The 17,455-nt window shown below is 59.4% G+C and overlaps 3 protein-coding genes across 9 annotated transcripts in view; 1 reads left to right on the top strand and 2 right to left on the bottom strand.

Moving 5' to 3' along the window:
• The first annotated feature begins 350 nt into the window (after positions 1-350).
• CHRM4 (cholinergic receptor muscarinic 4) lies at positions 351-7,044 on the top strand. Of its 2 annotated transcripts, XM_042870816.1 has the most exons (3): positions 351-384; positions 4,390-4,431; positions 4,545-7,044. In XM_042870816.1, the coding sequence occupies exon 3, from the start codon at positions 4,550-4,552 to the stop codon at positions 6,020-6,022; it is 1,473 nt and encodes a 490-aa protein (XP_042726750.1). In that variant the 5' UTR covers positions 351-384; positions 4,390-4,431; positions 4,545-4,549; the 3' UTR covers positions 6,023-7,044. The 2 variants fall into 2 exon arrangements, with proteins under 2 accessions (XP_042726750.1, XP_042726740.1); XM_042870806.1 differs by lacking the exon at positions 351-384 and having other exon boundaries at positions 4,050-4,431.
• Positions 7,045-7,478: 434 nt separating this feature from the next.
• MDK (midkine) lies at positions 7,479-9,411 on the bottom strand. The gene is made up of 5 exons (XM_042870828.1): positions 9,356-9,411; positions 8,395-8,478; positions 8,158-8,319; positions 7,923-8,084; positions 7,479-7,818 (listed from the first exon to the last, which is right to left on the bottom strand). Exons 2-5 carry the CDS (start codon positions 8,471-8,473, stop codon positions 7,793-7,795), a joined length of 429 nt encoding a protein of 142 aa, XP_042726762.1. The 5' UTR covers positions 8,474-8,478; positions 9,356-9,411; the 3' UTR covers positions 7,479-7,792.
• A 997-nt stretch (positions 9,412-10,408) lies between these two features.
• Positions 10,409-17,455, bottom strand: part of DGKZ (diacylglycerol kinase zeta) — a 38,632-nt gene continuing 31,585 nt past the window's right edge. For all 6 annotated transcript variants that reach the window (XM_042864330.1, XM_042864152.1, XM_042864242.1 and 3 more), the window contains 7 exons: positions 17,133-17,323; positions 16,576-16,607; positions 15,737-15,777; positions 15,368-15,488; positions 14,814-14,850; positions 14,533-14,632; positions 10,409-12,313 (listed from right to left, as the gene is read on the bottom strand). In XM_042864330.1, the coding sequence (XP_042720264.1) occupies positions 12,197-12,313; positions 14,533-14,632; positions 14,814-14,850; positions 15,368-15,488; positions 15,737-15,777; positions 16,576-16,607; positions 17,133-17,323 (639 nt within the window). In that variant the 3' untranslated portion in view covers positions 10,409-12,196. The remainder of the gene's footprint in view (positions 12,314-14,532; positions 14,633-14,813; positions 14,851-15,367; positions 15,489-15,736; positions 15,778-16,575; positions 16,608-17,132; positions 17,324-17,455) is intronic.

Genomic DNA, 17,455 nt, shown 5'->3' on the forward strand with positions numbered 1-17,455 from the left:
TTTTGGGGGGGGAGCGGCGGCGCGGGGATTGGCCGCGGCACAGTGACGTTGTGCTCCCCCCCACCCCCGTACCCAAAGCTTTCCTCCGGCGTTTGGGGGGGGGGGAGACCACAAACATCTGGGGGCGGCACATCTGGGGGCGGGAGAGGGAGGGGGCGGGGAGGAGATGTTGGGAGGGGGGGACCGGGCCGGGCCGGCAGAGCCGGGTCCTCCCCCTCCCCCCGCCCCTCCCCGCCCTCCGCCGCACGGCGCCGCCGGGAGCCGGGTGCCGGCCGGGGCCATGCGTGCCGGAGCCCCCGACGGCGCGGCGGAGCTCTCGGCGCTGCACCATGGCCGCTGAGAACCGCTCGGCGGCGGGCGACGGCGCGCCCTGGGGGCTGCCCGGTGAGTGCCGCGGGGCCGGGGGTACCGAGGGTCTCTCCGTTGGGATCCGGGGAGATGATGGGTCACGCGTCGGGGTGCGCGGTGCCGGGCGGGGGAGCGCTCGGGAGTCGTGGGGGTCTCTTATCCAACTTTCCTGGGTGCCCCCGGAGTGGCCCTCCGCAGCGGGAACCGCCGTCGTTTCCTGGCCCGGGGGGAGCGGAGCGGTGCAGGGCTGCACCCGGCGGCGGCTCCGTCCGGGCGGCGCCGCTCCGCGGTCTGTGCCCGCCGTGCTCCGTCCCGCGGCTCCGGGAGCGTTCGCTTCCCCAGTACCTCCTCTTGGACGGAGATTTGTCTCTCAGTCAGGACGCTACGTGCGTTTTCGCCTTTGCTTCCCCCTGGTTCTGGGACGAGATGCCCTCTCTTTCGCTACTTTGTCCCTCCCTACCCGGGACGCGCAGCGCTGCGCAGAGCCCCGTGCTGCGAAGGGCAGTGCTTCCCCCGGGCCGCGCATCGCATACAGCTGCCTGCGGCCGATGGGTCGGGCAGCCGCACACACCTCGTTCCCAAAATAATGACATTGGCTTCAAACAGAGGAACGGCCCTAGGCATATTCTCAAATCAGTGCAACACCAGGTTCTGTCCTTCCTCGGTCTCAAGCCCTCTGACTTCACTGTGGCCGTGATTTCGATCTGCTACTTGCCAACACCATGGTTGGAGCGTTGCTTCCCCAGCTGCAGAGCAGCAGCTCTGGGCTCTTACTGGGACCCTGAGCAGCAGTGGCATGCTCTGAGCATTGCTACTTCCAGCGCCTGGCACTTGGGCACCTGCCGTTCCCCAGCCGCGTTGCTGCCACACAGCCCAGGGCTGCGGCGGTGTCACCCTCACGGGCAGCCCAAGGAACAGCCACACGGCCCCGCGTTGTGCCCTGCATCCGCTGGGCAGGGGCACACAGGAGGGGCACCATCAGCATGGTGTGCTCAGCCACACGCCGTGCCCGCGGCGGCAGGTCAGTCTGTGTTCTTTCATAGAAGAGAAATGAACTGAAATGATTAATTAATGCCATCATCCAATTACTCTGAGTTTGCAGAAGGAGCGTGGTTTTTCTCTTTAAACTGTCCCCACGAGGATCCTATTGATACCAGTATTTGTCGTGGTTGTGGTTTTTTTGCTTTATTCTTTTTTGTTTGTTTGTTTGTTGTTTCTAATGAAAATGACAAACATCTCCCCAGGAAAACACAGTCAAAGTCGGGTAATAAAAATAACGAGATGAGGAGGAGCAGCAGTGCCCAGCAGCACCCAGCAGGCCTCAGCCCTGGAGCTGCTGTCCCTCGACATGCTGAGACACAGCCAGCAGTGCCAAGGGCAAGTGGGTACTGCAGGGCTGAGGGATGGGGGGAGAGTGGCAGCAGAGGAAATGGGAGCTGTTTGCTGCGGGTGCCGCCTTCAGCACCAACATGGCTCACCTGCCCATGTACACACAAACATGGCAGGAGGTTCAGAGCCCAAACAGCCCCGCTGCCCCTTGATGCCCCAAAATGCCCATTAAAGGGCATTATCTATCCTCTGATAGCTAATCCCATATCTCTGATAGCCATCCCATAGCCGTGGGGATGTGCCCCTCTTGTTCTCCATCAACCCGAGGGAGGTTTGCTTGTGTTTCAGCATCCATCCGCACTGGCTCTTGAGCTGCACAGTTAAAGGACAGCTTTGGAAGCCACAAGGTGTGTGCTGGGGCAGCAAGACAGAAGGATTTTGCACTGAGCCATTCCTGTTTGCATCCCCTCGCACCTCCATCCCCGCTCCTCAGCCTTTGCCGGCACCAGCGCCACCCTCAAGCGATGGGGACACTCAGCACCCGAGCACCGCTGGAGCTCCTTCACACCGGCATCTGTGAGCTCACTGAAGCGTGCCTGGAGTTGGCATTCCAAGCAGAGCTGCCTTGGCCCTGTGCTGCTGCTGTGACGCAGAGGGGCCGGGGGAATGCAGGAGCCGTGGCAGCTGTTTGCTCAGCCTCAAGAGCCCGGCAGAGGAGCTCCATCGGTCAGCCGGCAGGAGGGGCAGCAGCAGCCTGGCCTTTAAAGGCAGAGCCCTGCGCTGTGGGCAGGCTGCCCCAGTGCTGCTGAGTGCTGCAGGCAAAGTGGGCAGTGCTTGGAAGCCAAATGCTGGAGATGTAGAAAGGTGACCCTTCTACTGCCCATGATGGCCTTAATGCATTTTGCGGCTCCTCAAAGGGCACAACAGCAGCAAGCGTTGGCACTGCCTGAGTGCCAGCCGGGCATGGCAGTGGTGGCACCTCAGGGCACCAAGCTACATGCACCTGGAGGAGAGAGGGGTCAAAGCATGAGGTTGGGCACAGAAATCACCGAGATACACAGGGCAGGAACTGACTGTTCCTGTAGCACTAAGGGTTAACGCTGCCTTGGTCTGGGTCCAGCAGCGCTGGGCTGATTGGGCTGTGGGAAACTCTGAGGTTTCGGTTGTGCAACGCCAAGGGCGGAAAACATCACTTGGTGCAAACATGATGTCCATGTCCAGGTCACAGGGCGGATCCCGAGTGGCAGCTTGGCGCCTGGACCCTGAGCTTCCCCATGCCTCCTCGGCTGGGAACAGGGCTGCTGGGACAGGATGGGATGGGATGGAGCAGGATGGGATGAAAGGGATGGGACAAGTGCCTTGTGGAGTCTGTCCAGGCAGGGCTGAAAGCAGCAAGCAGGGCAACTGCGATCCCTGCTCCCCCACAGCTGCCTTGGTTTCAGTCCCAACCTGTTCCTGATGCTCTCTCCCCCCAGTCCCTGTCTCTCCCACAGGTGTTTGATCCCAGATTCAAGGAGGGCACAGCTGCTGTGGGGCAGACACCTGTTGCTGTGGTCCTTTCAGCCTCTCCCTCTTTCCCCTCCTGCTGCTCTCCCCTCTTCCCACCGTATCTGCGCTGGCTGCTGTCAGAGCTCCAGCCCAGAGCTATAGAAGACCGAGAGCATCCCGCTAAGGCAGGTAGCATTCAAACAGTAGGCAGCAAAAGTGTAGCTCCATCCCAGGCTCTGCCGAAAGCCCCATGCATCCCAAGCGCTGTGGGAAGGAGGGGTGCTGGGAGTCCCGGGGAGAGGTTGCTGCAAGAGGATGGTGAGGGCAGGCCTGGGGCTGAGTGCTGCCGGCAAAGGACAGCGTGCAGGGCCGAGATCCGGCTGGTGTCTGGGGATGTGTGGGCATCAGCATCGGAATCGCCGTGAGATGTCCCACGGGCTCCGGCCGACTGGCCGGGCATGGCTGAAAAGAGCCAGCCGCCGCTTTCAAATCGCCCGTTACGGTAATCCATCCCGAGGATCCACTTTTTCCTTTTTCAACCCAGAAGTTTGCAGCCTCACCTCTGGGTGGCATCCACGGACGTTTGGATCGAGCTTCTGCTGCTCCCTGCCTCGTGAGCTGTGCAGGGGGATGAGCTGCACTTCCATCTTACTTTGGGCAACTGAGAGTGCAAGCCTCTGCCATGCCATTAAATGCACTTAGAGGGGGATGCTGGTCTATAAACTTAGTGGAAACAAAACAAACAAAAAATCTAACACAGCAATCTTATCTTAGTAGAAAAGAAAGACAGGTTTGTGTTTGTTTGTTTGTTGTTTTTTTTTTTTTTAAAGCAGACTTAGGGGCTGGAGCTGCACTGGAGAGGAAGATCAGCTTCCCTGCCCTGCCCACCCAGCACTTCCATTTCTTTCCTCTTCTGGGAAATGCTCCCTCATTGCACTGATTATTTTTAAGACCACTCTCCTCTCACTCATCACCACGGGGGTCAGCTACAGACATCTAGGTTTCCATGAATGCAGGCTGTCTGCCCATTATCTCCCACACCTGCCAGGGCTGGGCTGTGAACCCATCTGAGGCTAATTACCCTGAAACTGAAGCCTGTCTGAGCCCTGGGCCTCAGCCCAGCTGGAAGACAGGCCAGACCAGTGCCCAGTAAGATGCTGTGGGATTCACACGGACGTCTTTGGGCTGAAGCTGTAACAAAATTTGCTGTTTTCCCTGTCCCAGATTTCCTCTTCCAGAAGGAGCTTTTTGCTGCCGGAGATACAGGTGAGCACGAAGAGCCATGGCACGGCCCTTTCCCAGGGCTCACAGCCACGCTGGACAGACGCACGGACCGCCACATGTGATGTTCTTCCTTTCTGTCTCCATTCTCCTTGCAGACCCCATGCACAACCTCTCGGCACAGCCCTGGCAGGTGAAGATGGCCAACCTGACCTACGACAACGTCACCCTCAGCAACCGCTCCGAGGTGGCCATCCAGCCCCCCACCAACTACAAGACGGTGGAGCTGGTTTTCATCGCCACGGTCACCGGCTCGCTCAGCCTCGTCACCGTGGTGGGGAACATCCTGGTGATGCTGTCCATCAAGGTGAACCGCCAACTGCAGACTGTCAACAACTACTTCCTCTTCAGCCTGGCCTGCGCCGACCTCATCATTGGAGTCTTCTCCATGAACCTCTACACGGTCTACATCATCAAAGGCTACTGGCCACTGGGGGCCGTGGTTTGTGACCTGTGGCTGGCCCTGGACTACGTGGTGAGCAACGCCTCAGTCATGAACTTACTCATCATCAGCTTTGACCGGTACTTCTGTGTCACTAAGCCCCTGACGTACCCGGCCAGGAGGACCACCAAGATGGCGGGGCTCATGATCGCAGCCGCCTGGATATTGTCCTTCATTCTCTGGGCCCCTGCCATCTTGTTCTGGCAGTTCATTGTGGGCAAGAGGACAGTCCACGAGAGGGAATGCTACATCCAGTTCCTCTCCAACCCGGCGGTGACCTTCGGCACGGCCATCGCTGCTTTCTACCTGCCCGTGGTCATCATGACGGTGCTGTACATCCACATCTCGCTGGCCAGCAGGAGCAGGGTGAGGAGACACAAGCCCGAAAGCAGGAAAGAGAGGAAAGGCAAGTCCCTCAGCTTCTTCAAGGCTCCCCCAGTCAAACAGAACAACAATAACTCCCCCAAGAGGGCCGTGGAGGTGAAGGAGGAGGTGAGGAATGGGAAGGTGGATGACCAGCCCTCTGCACAGACAGAGGCCGCTGGCCAGCAGGAGGAGAAGGAGACCTCCAATGAGTCCAGCACAGTCAGCATGACCCAGACCACCAAAGACAAGCCCACAACGGAAATCTTGCCAGCAGGACAAGGACAGAGCCCAGCCCATCCTCGGGTGAACCCGACTTCCAAGTGGTCCAAGATAAAAATCGTCACCAAGCAGACTGGGACCGAATGTGTCACCGCCATCGAGATCGTCCCAGCTAAGGCAGGAGCCTCTGACCACAACTCCCTGTCCAACAGCCGCCCTGCCAATGTCGCCAGGAAGTTTGCCAGCATCGCCAGGAGCCAGGTGCGGAAGAAGCGCCAGATGGCAGCCCGGGAGAAGAAGGTCACCCGGACCATATTTGCCATCCTGCTAGCCTTCATACTCACATGGACTCCTTACAATGTGATGGTCCTCATTAACACCTTCTGCGAGACCTGCGTTCCGGAAACCGTGTGGTCCATCGGCTACTGGCTCTGCTACGTCAACAGCACCATCAACCCAGCCTGCTATGCCCTCTGTAATGCCACGTTCAAGAAAACCTTTAAGCACCTCCTCATGTGCCAGTACAGGAACATTGGCACGGCCAGGTAAGCTGGTGCTCAGGGACCACTTCAGCAACGTTACGGCAGTCCTCCCCTTCGTCTCATTCACCTGGAGAGGTCCTCTGCTCCCTCTCACAGAAGCGCAGACTGCGAAGTGCTGGCAGGTGGTGCCCTATAGTGCTGACAAAAGTCCACGGCACCTCTGGGCTGCAGCACATCCAGCCACCCTGAGCCCAGGGACTCACTGAAGGGACAGGGAGGAAGGCGAGCTGAGGCCAGATGTGCTAACCAGAGCCCTCCCAGCTTCCTGTCCTGGATGTATTGGCCGACAGGCATCAGTACTCCTCATCAGACTGGCTGCCTCTTCTCCCTGTGGCTGACTGTCTCCCGGCTGTCCGAGCTTGTTTGCACACAAACAGCCTAACGCTGGGTGCTTTCAATAGCCTTGTAGACTATTTATTACCCAAGATGAAAAGAAACAGGCGGGCCCAACTTTTGCCAGCCACTTTGGACTTGGATGGCTTAGGTGTGCGCACAGAAGGCCCTCGGACTGTCCACTCATGAGGTTGGGGTTGTGCCCAAGCAGCAGTGGTGAGCTCCCTCCTTGTCTCAATGTCACCTCCTGGCCTAGGGACCTGTGGGGACAGTGTGGGACACTGTCCCACCATGGTGGCCCCAGGGAGGACACAGGAGATGACTGCTGAGCTTTGTAAATGGACGTAACCCCACAACCTCTGCTGTTGCAGAGTCCTCAGCATGTGGGGTCCCACCAGCCCCTCCTGGCCCCGTGCGTGCAGCCCAGGCCCCATCGTGCTGTTGCCTCACTTCTGCCAAGGCTGGGGCTCTGCTGAAATGTGGGGACACTGCCATGTCTGTTTGTCTGTCTCACTCCATGCCAGGGCAATGCCGTGCAACCTGGAGAAGGGCTGCCCTGCCCCCCTCACTGCTGCTGCCTTTAGGATCCTGACATAGCATTACCCACATTGCCTGGCGGGTTGGTTTTGGGTTTCAGAGAAGTGTTACAGCTACAGCTGACCCCCAGCAAATAAAGACCTCGGACCAGAAACCAAAGGCCACAGGTTGAGGATTCCATGTGGTGTTGTCCTCAGCATCCCATGGGCCCTGATAGGGACAGTGAGTGCAGACACAGATTGTTCACGGTAACATTCCTGTATGCGCCTTTGTCACCCACCGCAGGACAGGGGTGGGAGCAAGAAGAGGGCAGCAGCCTGAAGTGCTGTTGAGATGAGGTGCTGCTGTGGGGCTGATGTGGGTGGCACCCAGGCTGCTGTCCCCAGGCACACAGTAACTGCTCTGCTCCCTCTGGTCCCAGGGGATTGGTAGACACTCTGGTGGTGCTATGAACCCCATGATGGCACCGCCTCCCCACAGCATCACTCTGAGCAGAGACGGATGTGAAGGTGAAGGGCCAGATCCCCTTCCTCTCCTGGGGTCCCAGCCCTGCACCGCTGCACAGGGATGTCAGGCAGGATCTGACTCAGTTATGTTTTTTTAAAAATTTTATTGGAAAAGAAACCAAAACCCATTTCCCAAAAGAGGTGAGAGCATCCAGCCGGCACCACTCAAAGCAATGGTCACTATGGCTGCAGCAGCCCCCAGGGCAATGGCAGCAGCTTCCCAGGGCCAGTTGGTCTGCTCTCAACAAAACTAATGATTAAACAAGGCATCTTGGTGGCAGAGGAGGTGGGGAGAGGAGGAGGAAGAGGAGGAGAAGGAGAGGAAGGCGGCTGGAGTGTGGCTCCTTGTGGTGGGAGAGGCACATGTGTCCGGGACCGATGAGGACATCGTCCACCCCACTCTAGTCCTTCCCCTTGCCCTTCTTAGCTGCACCCAATGACCATGGAAGATGTGTTAGCATTATTGCAACCACCAGCAGCTCCCTGCCCAGCTCTGACCCTGAGCGCTGCCTGGGGGAGCTGAGGACTCACCTTTGGCCTTGGCCTTCATCTTGGCGGCACAGGGCTTGCTCACATAGACCACCTCCTCACACTGGGCATTGTACAGCGCTTTCTTCAGGATGCCTGAGCGTGTTTTCACACCTGTCTGTGCACTGCACCCTCCCCAGCTCTCAAACTTGTACTTGCAGTCAGCTGCAGGAAGGGAGAGGCATTAGGAACGTGTGGCCCCAACGCAGCCCCAGTCCCCCCACAGCCACCTTCGCACCTCCAAACTTCTTCTTCCAGTTGCAGGGGATCTTGCACTTGAGCTTCCTGCTGTCATCGCCGCAGGTGCCCTCGCGGTAGCCCAAGCCGCAGTCCTTGCTGTTGGGGACGCAGGGCCCCCAGCGCCAGTCCTGGCACTCGGAACCCTCCTTCTTTGCCTTCTCTGCAAGGGAGGCGGCGGCTGGGAGATGGGGCGGCACACCCAGACCTCCCCGTGCCCACCCGGGCGCCCGCTCACCTTTCTTGGCTTTGGCAGCCTCAGCAGTGGCCGCCAGCAGCAGCAGTGCCAGGAGGAAGAGGAGGCCCCGGGGCTGCATCCTGCCTGGAGTGGGGAAGGGAGGGATGGGCACCGCGCATCGCCCCGGGCCCCAGGAGCACAGGGGCTGCCACGGTGCCTCGGCCCGGCCCCCGCGGAATCCGGGGGCGGAGGGGGGAAGAAAGGCATGGAAAGCGAACCCCCTGCCGCGAGGGGCCTGGAGCGGAGCCAGCGGAGTTCGCACAGACGGATACGCTCAGCGTGGGAGCTCGAGGAGCGCTTTAATGGGAGAGCGGCGCCCACTGCCGGCACCGCGGCTCCCAACGCACCTCCGTGCGTTTGCCGGGCGGGTGAGTGCGTGTGCACGCGTAAGCGCTCATACATGTGCACGCGTGCACCCAGCTCTGAGTGCTGAGCGCTGCCCCCTTCGCTGGAAGCAGTCCCGGCGCACGGAACGCAACCTTCCACCGCCCGTACCCCTCGCCCCGGCCCGGCCCCGTCCCCATCCTTCCTCGCTGCCCCGCGCGGACTGACCCCGCATCAGAGCCGAAGGACGCGCCAGGTGATGCTTTAAAAGAGGATCCCCGGCCCTTCCTGGGCACAGTGCCCCGCTCCCGCCCCCCGGCACCCGTCGGCCTGGCCGAGAGCGCTAGGGGCTCCGAGCCCCCTCCGTCTCCCCCAAGGCCGGGTTCTTCGAGGAGCCTTTCTGCACCCATCCCTCCGCCGTCCCTCGCCGCGCACCCCGCACGGCGCAGCCCCCCGCTCCCAGAAGCGTTCCCGCACCCCCTCCCCACCCTCAGGGTGCGCCCCGCTCCCCCGTGGAGCTGAGAGGGGGTGGCCCCCGCCCTGCCCCGCGGGAACCCCGGCGCCCCCCGAGCCCCTTCCCTCGGCGGGGCAGGGGGTGCGCCTGCGGAGCTCCGTGTGCCCCCACCCCCCCACTCACCTGCGGCGCGGAGCGGCGCCGTTGCCTTTTGTGTGGCGGCCGCGTGCGGAGCCCCGCGCAGCGCAGCACAGCGGCCCCTGACGTCGGGCCCCGCCGGCAGCCCGAGGTGGTCGGAGCCCAAACTCCCCGTGCAAGCCCCTCCTCTGCCCCCCGGCAGCACGGCCAGCCACAAAGGCTGGCGGCGGGCCGAGGGGCGGCCCTGGGGGGCTGGGGGAGCTGCTCAGCGGGGAGGGGCCGCGCGGTTCGGCTCGGCTGTCGGGGGCTCGAGCCCCTACGAGGCCGTCGTTGCGTCCCTCTGTACCCGCGTGCGAGCGTTGCAGAGCGGTCCGGGGCTCCGAGAGCCCTTCGGCGCTGAGTCCCGGGGCTCTGCGGATCGCAGGCGGAGCCCCGTCGGTGCCTCCTTCGCCCTCTGCCCTCATGGACGGATTCACGACCATCTCTCCCCACGGGCGAGCAGGGCTAACGCGAAGCTCTCCTCCAGCCCCCGGCCACGGCGGCCGGAAGAAGGGGCTGAGGTGGGCAGCAGAGCCATTTTGTGCCCCTTCCCCAGAAGGAAAGCCGCTGGGAGTGGGCTGCGGGCTCCTGGGAGCTGCTTCGGCGCCAGGAATCACAAACGGCAGGCAGCCGGGGGCTGGGGGTGAGGAGTGCCCCAGCACGGAGCCCCGGGTGCAACGGGGCTGTGCGGAGCGGGAAATGGTTCCTGCGGCCCCAACCGGCAGCAGGGGGCTGCGTTTGCAGGAAGGGGTCTCACACTGAAGGAAGGAGGGAAAAGAGGGAGAGCAAGTGCGACAAACACCGCAATCGCACAGCGTGTGGGTTGGTTACCTGCCCTCTGTGAAGCTGCAGGATTGGTGGTGCTGGTGCAGGTATCCCAAGAGGCAGCAGCCTTCCTCATCCTTCGCTCTTGTAAGCGGGCAGCAGCCTTCCTGCTGCAGCTGATCCCACACTGCATCCCTGCAGTGCCGGTGCCCCCTGCTGCCCCAGAGGCTGAGGCCCAACCTGGCTCACCCCAGCCACGTGTCACCCACCCCACGCCCACCGCAGCGGAAAGAATTAAAACGTCCACTTTTTTTTTTATTTCAATAGCAAGAAACAACAACATCCAAACAGTCAAAAGTCAAAAAGCGATGGGAGCACGGGCTCACGCCAGGCCCCGGGCCTGCTAGAGCGGGCACTCACAGAGTTACAAAAATACAGTCCTACCACAGCGTCTGGGAACACCGAACTGGGTATTGCACAGAACCCCTGCCCCAGTGGGCAGGGCTACCAACACCCCTCCGCCTCTGCCTACACAGCAGCCAGGCTCAGAATTGCACAGCAACTCAGCTCACGTGTGGGGCCTGGCGGGGAGGGGGACAGTGTGTCTCTGAACTACCTGTACAAAAACGGGGATGTACAAACTGGGGAGAAGGGGGAGCTGGACCCTAGCTGGGGCAGCAGTCTGCACCTTTGGGAAGATGACAGCGTTTGTCCACAAGTGAGCAGCGCTGATGGGAACTCCTGGTGCTGCTGGAGCATCGCCATCGGAACAGTGATGATATTAATCACTGAACTCCAGCACCAGCCTCGTGCTGCTCTGGTCCGGCTGCCCCATAGCCTCAAAGGTAACTCTGCCCCAACCTAAAGCCTGATCAGCATTGTGGTTCTCTGTGGTGTCATGATATGTTTTTTTCTTCAGTATTTGTGGGGATGTGAGCAGTGTCACCCAGCACAGCCACAGTCAGGTGCAAGTGCACACTGGGGATGCCCCGGCCTCCTCTCCTGGGACCCCACCTGTACGCTGCAACCCAGACCTGCTTTGCACACACCTCCCGCTTGAATGCACCAATGCCAACAGTCGTCTGCCCTCCCCCTCTGCCGGCACCCTGCAGCCAGGGACTGCTGCTCTGCAAAAAGTGCATGCATGAGGGCTGCTGTGCTACCTCAGCACTCATGGCCTCTGCAGGGCAGACGGTGCCTCGTGTCCCGTGGCAGATGGTGCCCCAAATGCCATCCTGTCACATGCATGACTCGGGGCTGGGGTCCTGATGCTTCCTATGCATCCAAATCCCTCTTTCTGCTAAAACCTGTGGAGGTGTGCTGGCAGCCTGCTGGCAGCCTACCCAGGGAGCTTGTGCCTGGGCTGGGGGATCTCCAAGGATTCCCTGCAGGACCCTGAGTCTGATTTGTGGGGATGGCAGAAGCCATATGCAGCGGTCGCGTAGTTTGGGAGCACGGGGAGATCCCTGAGAGCAGCACAGGCCCAGCACTGAAAGCAACTGCCCCGCATCCAGCTGTGCCAGTCCCAGATGCTCTGAGGAAGGGGTGGGTACACATTCTCTAACACAAGGGACTTTTCTCCTGCCACAGAGCCCAAGGACAGTCCCAGGCCAACAAGAGAGAACAGGACTTGGAGGCAGTACATCATGGTGCTTCTTCTGGACAAGGTGAAGTGCCTAATGGAGCGTTACCACTAGCAGGCAGAGGGGTGAGCAATGGTGTCCTGCACGGGTCATAGGTAAGAACCTGCTGGGGGCACTACCACTGCTCCCCTGTGTGAGGGTGACAGATTGCTACATCCCTGCCTGCCCCAGTGGGGCTCTGGGATGGAGCCCATCTGGAGCGGGGAATATGGTTGATGAGAGCCAAAGGGGGACACACAAAGAGCAGGGCTTCAAGTCCCAAATACCCACTGTCCTCATAAACAGCGTCTCAGCCCAACCTGGGGCACAGCCCTGCTGTCTCCATCTCCTCCAGCGACTGGGCTGACACATAAGGAGGGCTGGGCCAGACTCACAGCTCTGCCAGGTGCCGCCCTCTGTTCGTCCTGCCCAAGCTGGTTGGGCTAAGGCACGCTGAGCGCTACACAGCTGTCTCCTGGTCCTCCCGCTGGATCATCTGGTAGTGCTGTCGATTCTCGAGGTAGGCAGCCAGGTCGGGGTCATTGGCTTTCTCAGCCCTGTGCTTAGGGGTGTCTCCCTGCAGAGGGAAGGTAACACATCAGTGCGCTGAGCACCGGAGGAGACAAAGGCTGCTCCCCATGACACGCTTTTCCCCGGCGCTGTCGAGGCAGGAGGGAGAGGGTGAGGAATGAGGGGTATGTCTGGGGAATGCCCGAGAATACCAACCCCCCTTCCCTCTTGCAGCCTCACCAGTGCTCCTGCTCCCGCAGGAGGATCGCATTTCACCAGCTTATTGCAGCCATCTGGACTGTGTCCACTAATGAACTCCCGCACTCCATAAAAAGCAAATCTGTTAACGGCTCGCCGCTACGTCTCCTCTCCCCCTCCCTCTGCCTGCCCCTCGCTCCTTCTCATTAATGCCTGGGCTCCGCAGTGCCGAACAAACCCTCTGCTGAGAGAGGCCACGGAAACCTGGCACTCTGCCGCTGCCATTGAAAAGCGGCCCCCGAAGGGAAGCGATGCTGCCCAGCTCATCTCACGGCACACAGCAGGACCACGGTGACTGAGTGGGGTGCAGGGGTCCCCATGACAACCCACAGACGGATTTCTTCACTGTGAACAATGGTCAGGCTCTAGGAGCCTCCGCTGTGTGGGTACGGTCATGAACAAAAGCTTGAGCACATCCCACTGCAAAGTTGCACTAGAGTGGGACTACAAAGGGGGCACCCACAGGCACATTTTTCTCTTACACACTCGCACAGAAACTCCTGGGACACTCCTGTACTTGCTGCCAGGCATGCAGCCACCAAGAAACCTATCGTGCATACACACACCATGGCATGCCAAGAAGTGCTGAGCATGCAGGGGGCTAGAGGCTGTTGTATGCCTCACTGCTTGGCTCTCCTTGGGGGCCTCCGCTCTGCAGCCACTGAATCTAAGCAAGCATTGAACAAAGAAGAAAAAAAAAGGAGGAATAGAGTTTCTTCCTCATCCCCCTGCAGAAGCCTTGGTCCAGCACCACCTCCTGCCTGGATCTGCAGCCTGAAACTGGAGCTGCCAGGGCCCCTCTGCACAGACAGGCTGATGTGCGCTACCTGATAAGGGCCAGCCTCCCTCAGGGTCGTGAGTGCACGACCATGCTGTCCCCAGCTGTGCTACATATAGGTCTGCCAAAGGTTCTACAGCAGAGTTTCTGTGGAGGCTGGTTCTTGCCTGTGCAGGCAGGCTGTAACCTGGGGCTAAACAAGGTCAGCACCATGAGCAGGTGGGTCCCCAAAGAGCTACAAAGCCAGGCATGCACTCACACAGGCACATGCAAGCCCTGTTCCCTGGGGCAGGCTGTCATTCCTGAGCTGGGCTTCTTTCTTTGCTGGCAGGTTGAGGCTGTTCATCAGGCAGAGCATCCCATAGTTCTTCTCAAAGGGCAGAGAAGGGCCGTGCCACCCCAGCTGCCTTCTCCTGGCTCTCTCCCCTCACGGGTAATCACCTTGTTCCATGGCTGCCTGCCACGTATCCTGCCAGGCCACCCCTCTGGGCACCGTCTGAACAAGAAGGAGTGATCAGGAGCCAGAGACTGTGTATGCAGCATCTCCCTGGCAGCTGGCAAGGGGCTATTCATTGTCTGAGGCGGCCCCTAAGCTCAACCAGCCCCTGGTTGGGGTCCTTGTCCCAGATCCATAGACTGCACCTTCTTGACCCTCTCCTATACCTCCTCTGCCAGACAAACACAACCATGTCTCCCTGCTGCAATGTCAGGAACCTCGCAGACCAAAACACCGCCTCAGTCCCCCTCCTGCAACTGCTCTGCAGGGGCTGGCAGCAGCTCCTGGCACCAAGACACATCTCAATTAATGTGGTATGTGAACGAGAGCTCCTCACCCGCCTGCTGACATTCTGCTTCACCCGAGGAGCCCCAGTGCTCTGTCCTGGCTCTGCGGGGGGAGCCCTGCAGCTGGGAGGGAGTTCGACAGCGAGACTGTCCTCGCTGTGACCCCACAGGGTGGGAAGGGGGAGACAGGGATGAGACATTCCAGCGCCTCGCTCCTAATTTAATAAAACAACATGGAGAGAAGTGAAGGGATGGGGGGGAATTTAACCCCTCTGCTGCTGAGAGCAGGCTGAGCGGCACCATGGGGACCCTAAACGGCTCCTCTCTTCCCAGCCCTGGTGCCTTCCCCATGTACAGGCTGCGTGATGGCAAAAACTCCAGCCCTTGAGCTGCTCTTCAGACGGGCCTGCATGGCCCAACTCCTGCCAGCCCCACAACAGGACCCCTCCCAGTCCTCCCACCATCACCTGCAGGTCAGTCTTCATGAGTGACGCTCCAGCCTCCACAATGTAGTGGCAGATAGTGCGGTGGCGTAGAGCTGCAGCCTGGTGCAAGCTGGTTTCGCCGCTACAGGAAAGAAAGAAGATGTGAGGTGTGCCCCCTAAACACACCAAGAGGGGATAAGTGCTGCACATGAGAGACATCCCCCTGGCTGCAAAAGGTGCCTGTCCCATGGTCAGCCCAGGGGATGCTGCTTGGGGACTGGAAACCATGGCCAACAAGTAACAAATGTCAGGAAATAACTTACTTCTCCTCCTCTGTGGCATCGAGGATTTCTGAAGGGGCTGTGGAGAGAAAGAGTACAGGGCAAGTGAGACCAGGCCACAATGCAGGGCTGGGCCTACCAACACCCCAGTTGCACACTGCACCCTGCTGTAGGGGCTACTATCTGTACTGCCCACAAAGGGCTTGGCTCCAAAACCCTCAGGCCAGCAACTGCATCGGACCTCAGCTGAGATAAGGAAAGAAGAGTTGCTTGTGCATTCATTACAGAGAAATAGCCAAATAAAAATAAATCAGCTTGCATTTCAGTGGAAGCTGCCAAAAACAACAGGTCAGCTCCCATGAAAGCAGAAGCATGACACTGAGAGATGTTTCCCAGAGACATGACGGTCACAGCAAGGATCGGATAACAGCCCAGGGCACCGAGCACTGGCAGAAAGATGCTAAGGATAGCCCATGTCACAGTGGGAGGATACAGCAAATCTGAGGGACCCTCTACGCAGAGGGTCGGGTGTTGTTGGCTGCTAGCCTGCTTTGCTAAGGGTGGCATTCTGGCCACAGTGAACCAGCCCAGCTCACCATTCTCAATTATGTATTTGACGATGTCCTTGCTCCCTGATATGACGGCGTGATGGAGGACAGTTCGGCCAGAGGAGTCTCGCACCATCAGGTCTCTTCCAGCCCGGTGCAGCTCTTGGAACTATGGGATTGGCAGAGAGGTCCAGATGAGTTTCAGTTCTCGTCTATAACTCCCCAAGTCCTGGCACCGCATCCCTGGAGTGCCCAGCAGCTTGTTTCTGAAGAGGAGCTTTGAGGACCAAGGCTCCTTGCCAGGAGCCTGCCTGGTTTTCACCCTCTGCTCCTGGTTGGGCACTGCATGGAGGAAAGGCCTCACCAGGAGCCACTGAAGGGCAGCGGCATGTCAAAGCACAAAGCTAAAGTGCCTACCTTGCTGAAGTTACCGCTCTTGGCAGCTTCTATCAGGTCATCTGCAAAGAGAGATGGGTTGGGATCAGAAAACTCCACCTTGTGATGCTATTTATCTACCTGGGGAGCCAAGAGTTGGGCACCAGAGACCCAAAGCTGTTAGCTGAGTTCCTCCAGGTGCCAGCCCCTTGTTTTCAGGGTGAACAGCAGCCAGGTTGATTATACATGACCCCTGCACCCTTGGGTATCTGAGGGAAGAAGAGAGGTATGTACCTGGCGGTGCAACCAGAGCTTGGCCCAGGGAGATGTGTGCAGGGAAGCAAGGGGCTCTGCCCATGGGCAAGATGAATTGTGATGGAAGCAAGGAGCAGATCTGGGTGTCAGCCAGCAGCTAGGATGCCTCTCAACGTGAGTCACTCACACATCTAGGCTCTGAGCTCTGCTCAAGCTCCAGGAAACTCTTTCCATTTACTCAGTTCAGCGAGGCCCCTGACCTTGTGCTCCCACCTCCCGAGCTCCTGCTGCGGCCTGGCAGAAACAGCCCCCAACCCAGCCAACAGCACACAGCTCTGCAGGTGGGGGATTAACCCCTCTGCCATGCCATTTCCTGCCCTCTGCGTGCAGCTCGCAGAGTTGGGGAGCACCTGGCCAGACCACTACACAAATCATCATCAGGTCACTGCTGCCTGCCTCTGGGGTCACCTGCCCCCACCTAGCACATTAGCTGCAGGGCTTCTGGCTGCACTTCAGAGAAAGGATAGGCCAGAAAGCAATGGCAGGAACCCAAAACGGTTCAGCAGAGGAAGCAAGACAGATTGAGAGCTCTGCTTGGCGCCTGCAGTGAGGACAGACGAACTCACCTTTGTGTGGGAGGCAGAGCTCAGCGTCAGCACTGGAAGAGAAGAAAAGGTGTAACTAACCCTGCCAGCCTGGGCAGCACATTGCCTGAAAGATGCACGTGGTGAGTGGAGGGACAGCTCGGAGATGCCTACCTGTAGCACTTCTCCAGCCAGCAGGAGAAGCAGGCCAAAGTATCAGCTACCCTCTGACCATGCCATCTGCTTCTTCCCCGAGCTGGGTTCTTCCCCAGCCCCACTCCCGTTTCCACTACTGCTCTCAGCACCCACACCTGAGCCTGGCCTGACCCATGTCCACAGACCAGATGCTGGAGCTTGGCCCCGTGGCCTAGTCACACTGTGATGCTCTACTGCCTTCAGCACAGCCAGCAATGAAGCAAGGATGGCAGGACAGCATCCCATCCACTTGGTCTAATCTGGCAGTGGACTCTTATTCAATTCCTGGGATCCCCTCTGCAATCCAGCCTAGGAATCAAAGCTGTGAAGCCAACCATGGATTTCCCATTGCTGCTCATCCTTCCTGAGGCCCAGCAACCCATTTCCTCCCACTGCAGACTCACCTGGGGGCAGGAGAGCAGGGTGGAGAGGAGGAAGAGGAAGGGAAAGCAAAATGGTGCCCAGGAGGTGTGGCAGATGAGTCGACAAGATCAGGCATGGCAGGAGATGTGCCTACGGTCTGGGTGATCACCAGCTCTGGATCCAGCACATAGAGCTCATCCTGAGAGATCTCTGTCACATAGTTGAGGTGCTCCTGGAATGCAAAAGTCAGCCTCTTTGGAAGCAAGACCTACATCTGTATAGCTTCATCTCTCAACCCCTCAAACCCCACACCTTTCATACCACTCTGAAAAGCCTTTGCCCACAGGACTATAGCTGACTGAAG

This window comes from Lagopus leucura, unplaced genomic scaffold (genome assembly GCF_019238085.1).
Source record: "Lagopus leucura isolate 7727_CA_CO unplaced genomic scaffold, USGS_WTPT01 Super-Scaffold_1, whole genome shotgun sequence".
In the NCBI taxonomy this organism is placed as follows: domain Eukaryota; kingdom Metazoa; phylum Chordata; class Aves; order Galliformes; family Phasianidae; genus Lagopus; species Lagopus leucura.

Coding starts and splice junctions, on each gene's coding strand:
- MDK (XM_042870828.1), bottom strand. CDS start 8,473: ATGCAGCCCCGGGGCCTCCTCTTCCTCCTGGCACTGCTGCTGCTGGCG. Junction 8,085..8,157: donor CTGGAAGAAGAAGTTTGGAG/GTGCGAAGGTGG, acceptor CCCTTCCTGCAG/CTGACTGCAAGTACAAGTTT. Junction 7,819..7,922: donor GATGAAGGCCAAGGCCAAAG/GTGAGTCCTCAG, acceptor CATTGGGTGCAG/CTAAGAAGGGCAAGGGGAAG.
- CHRM4 (XM_042870806.1), top strand. CDS start 4,320: ATGCTGTGGGATTCACACGGACGTCTTTGGGCTGAAGCTGTAACAAAA. Junction 4,432..4,544: donor TTTTGCTGCCGGAGATACAG/GTGAGCACGAAG, acceptor TTCTCCTTGCAG/ACCCCATGCACAACCTCTCG.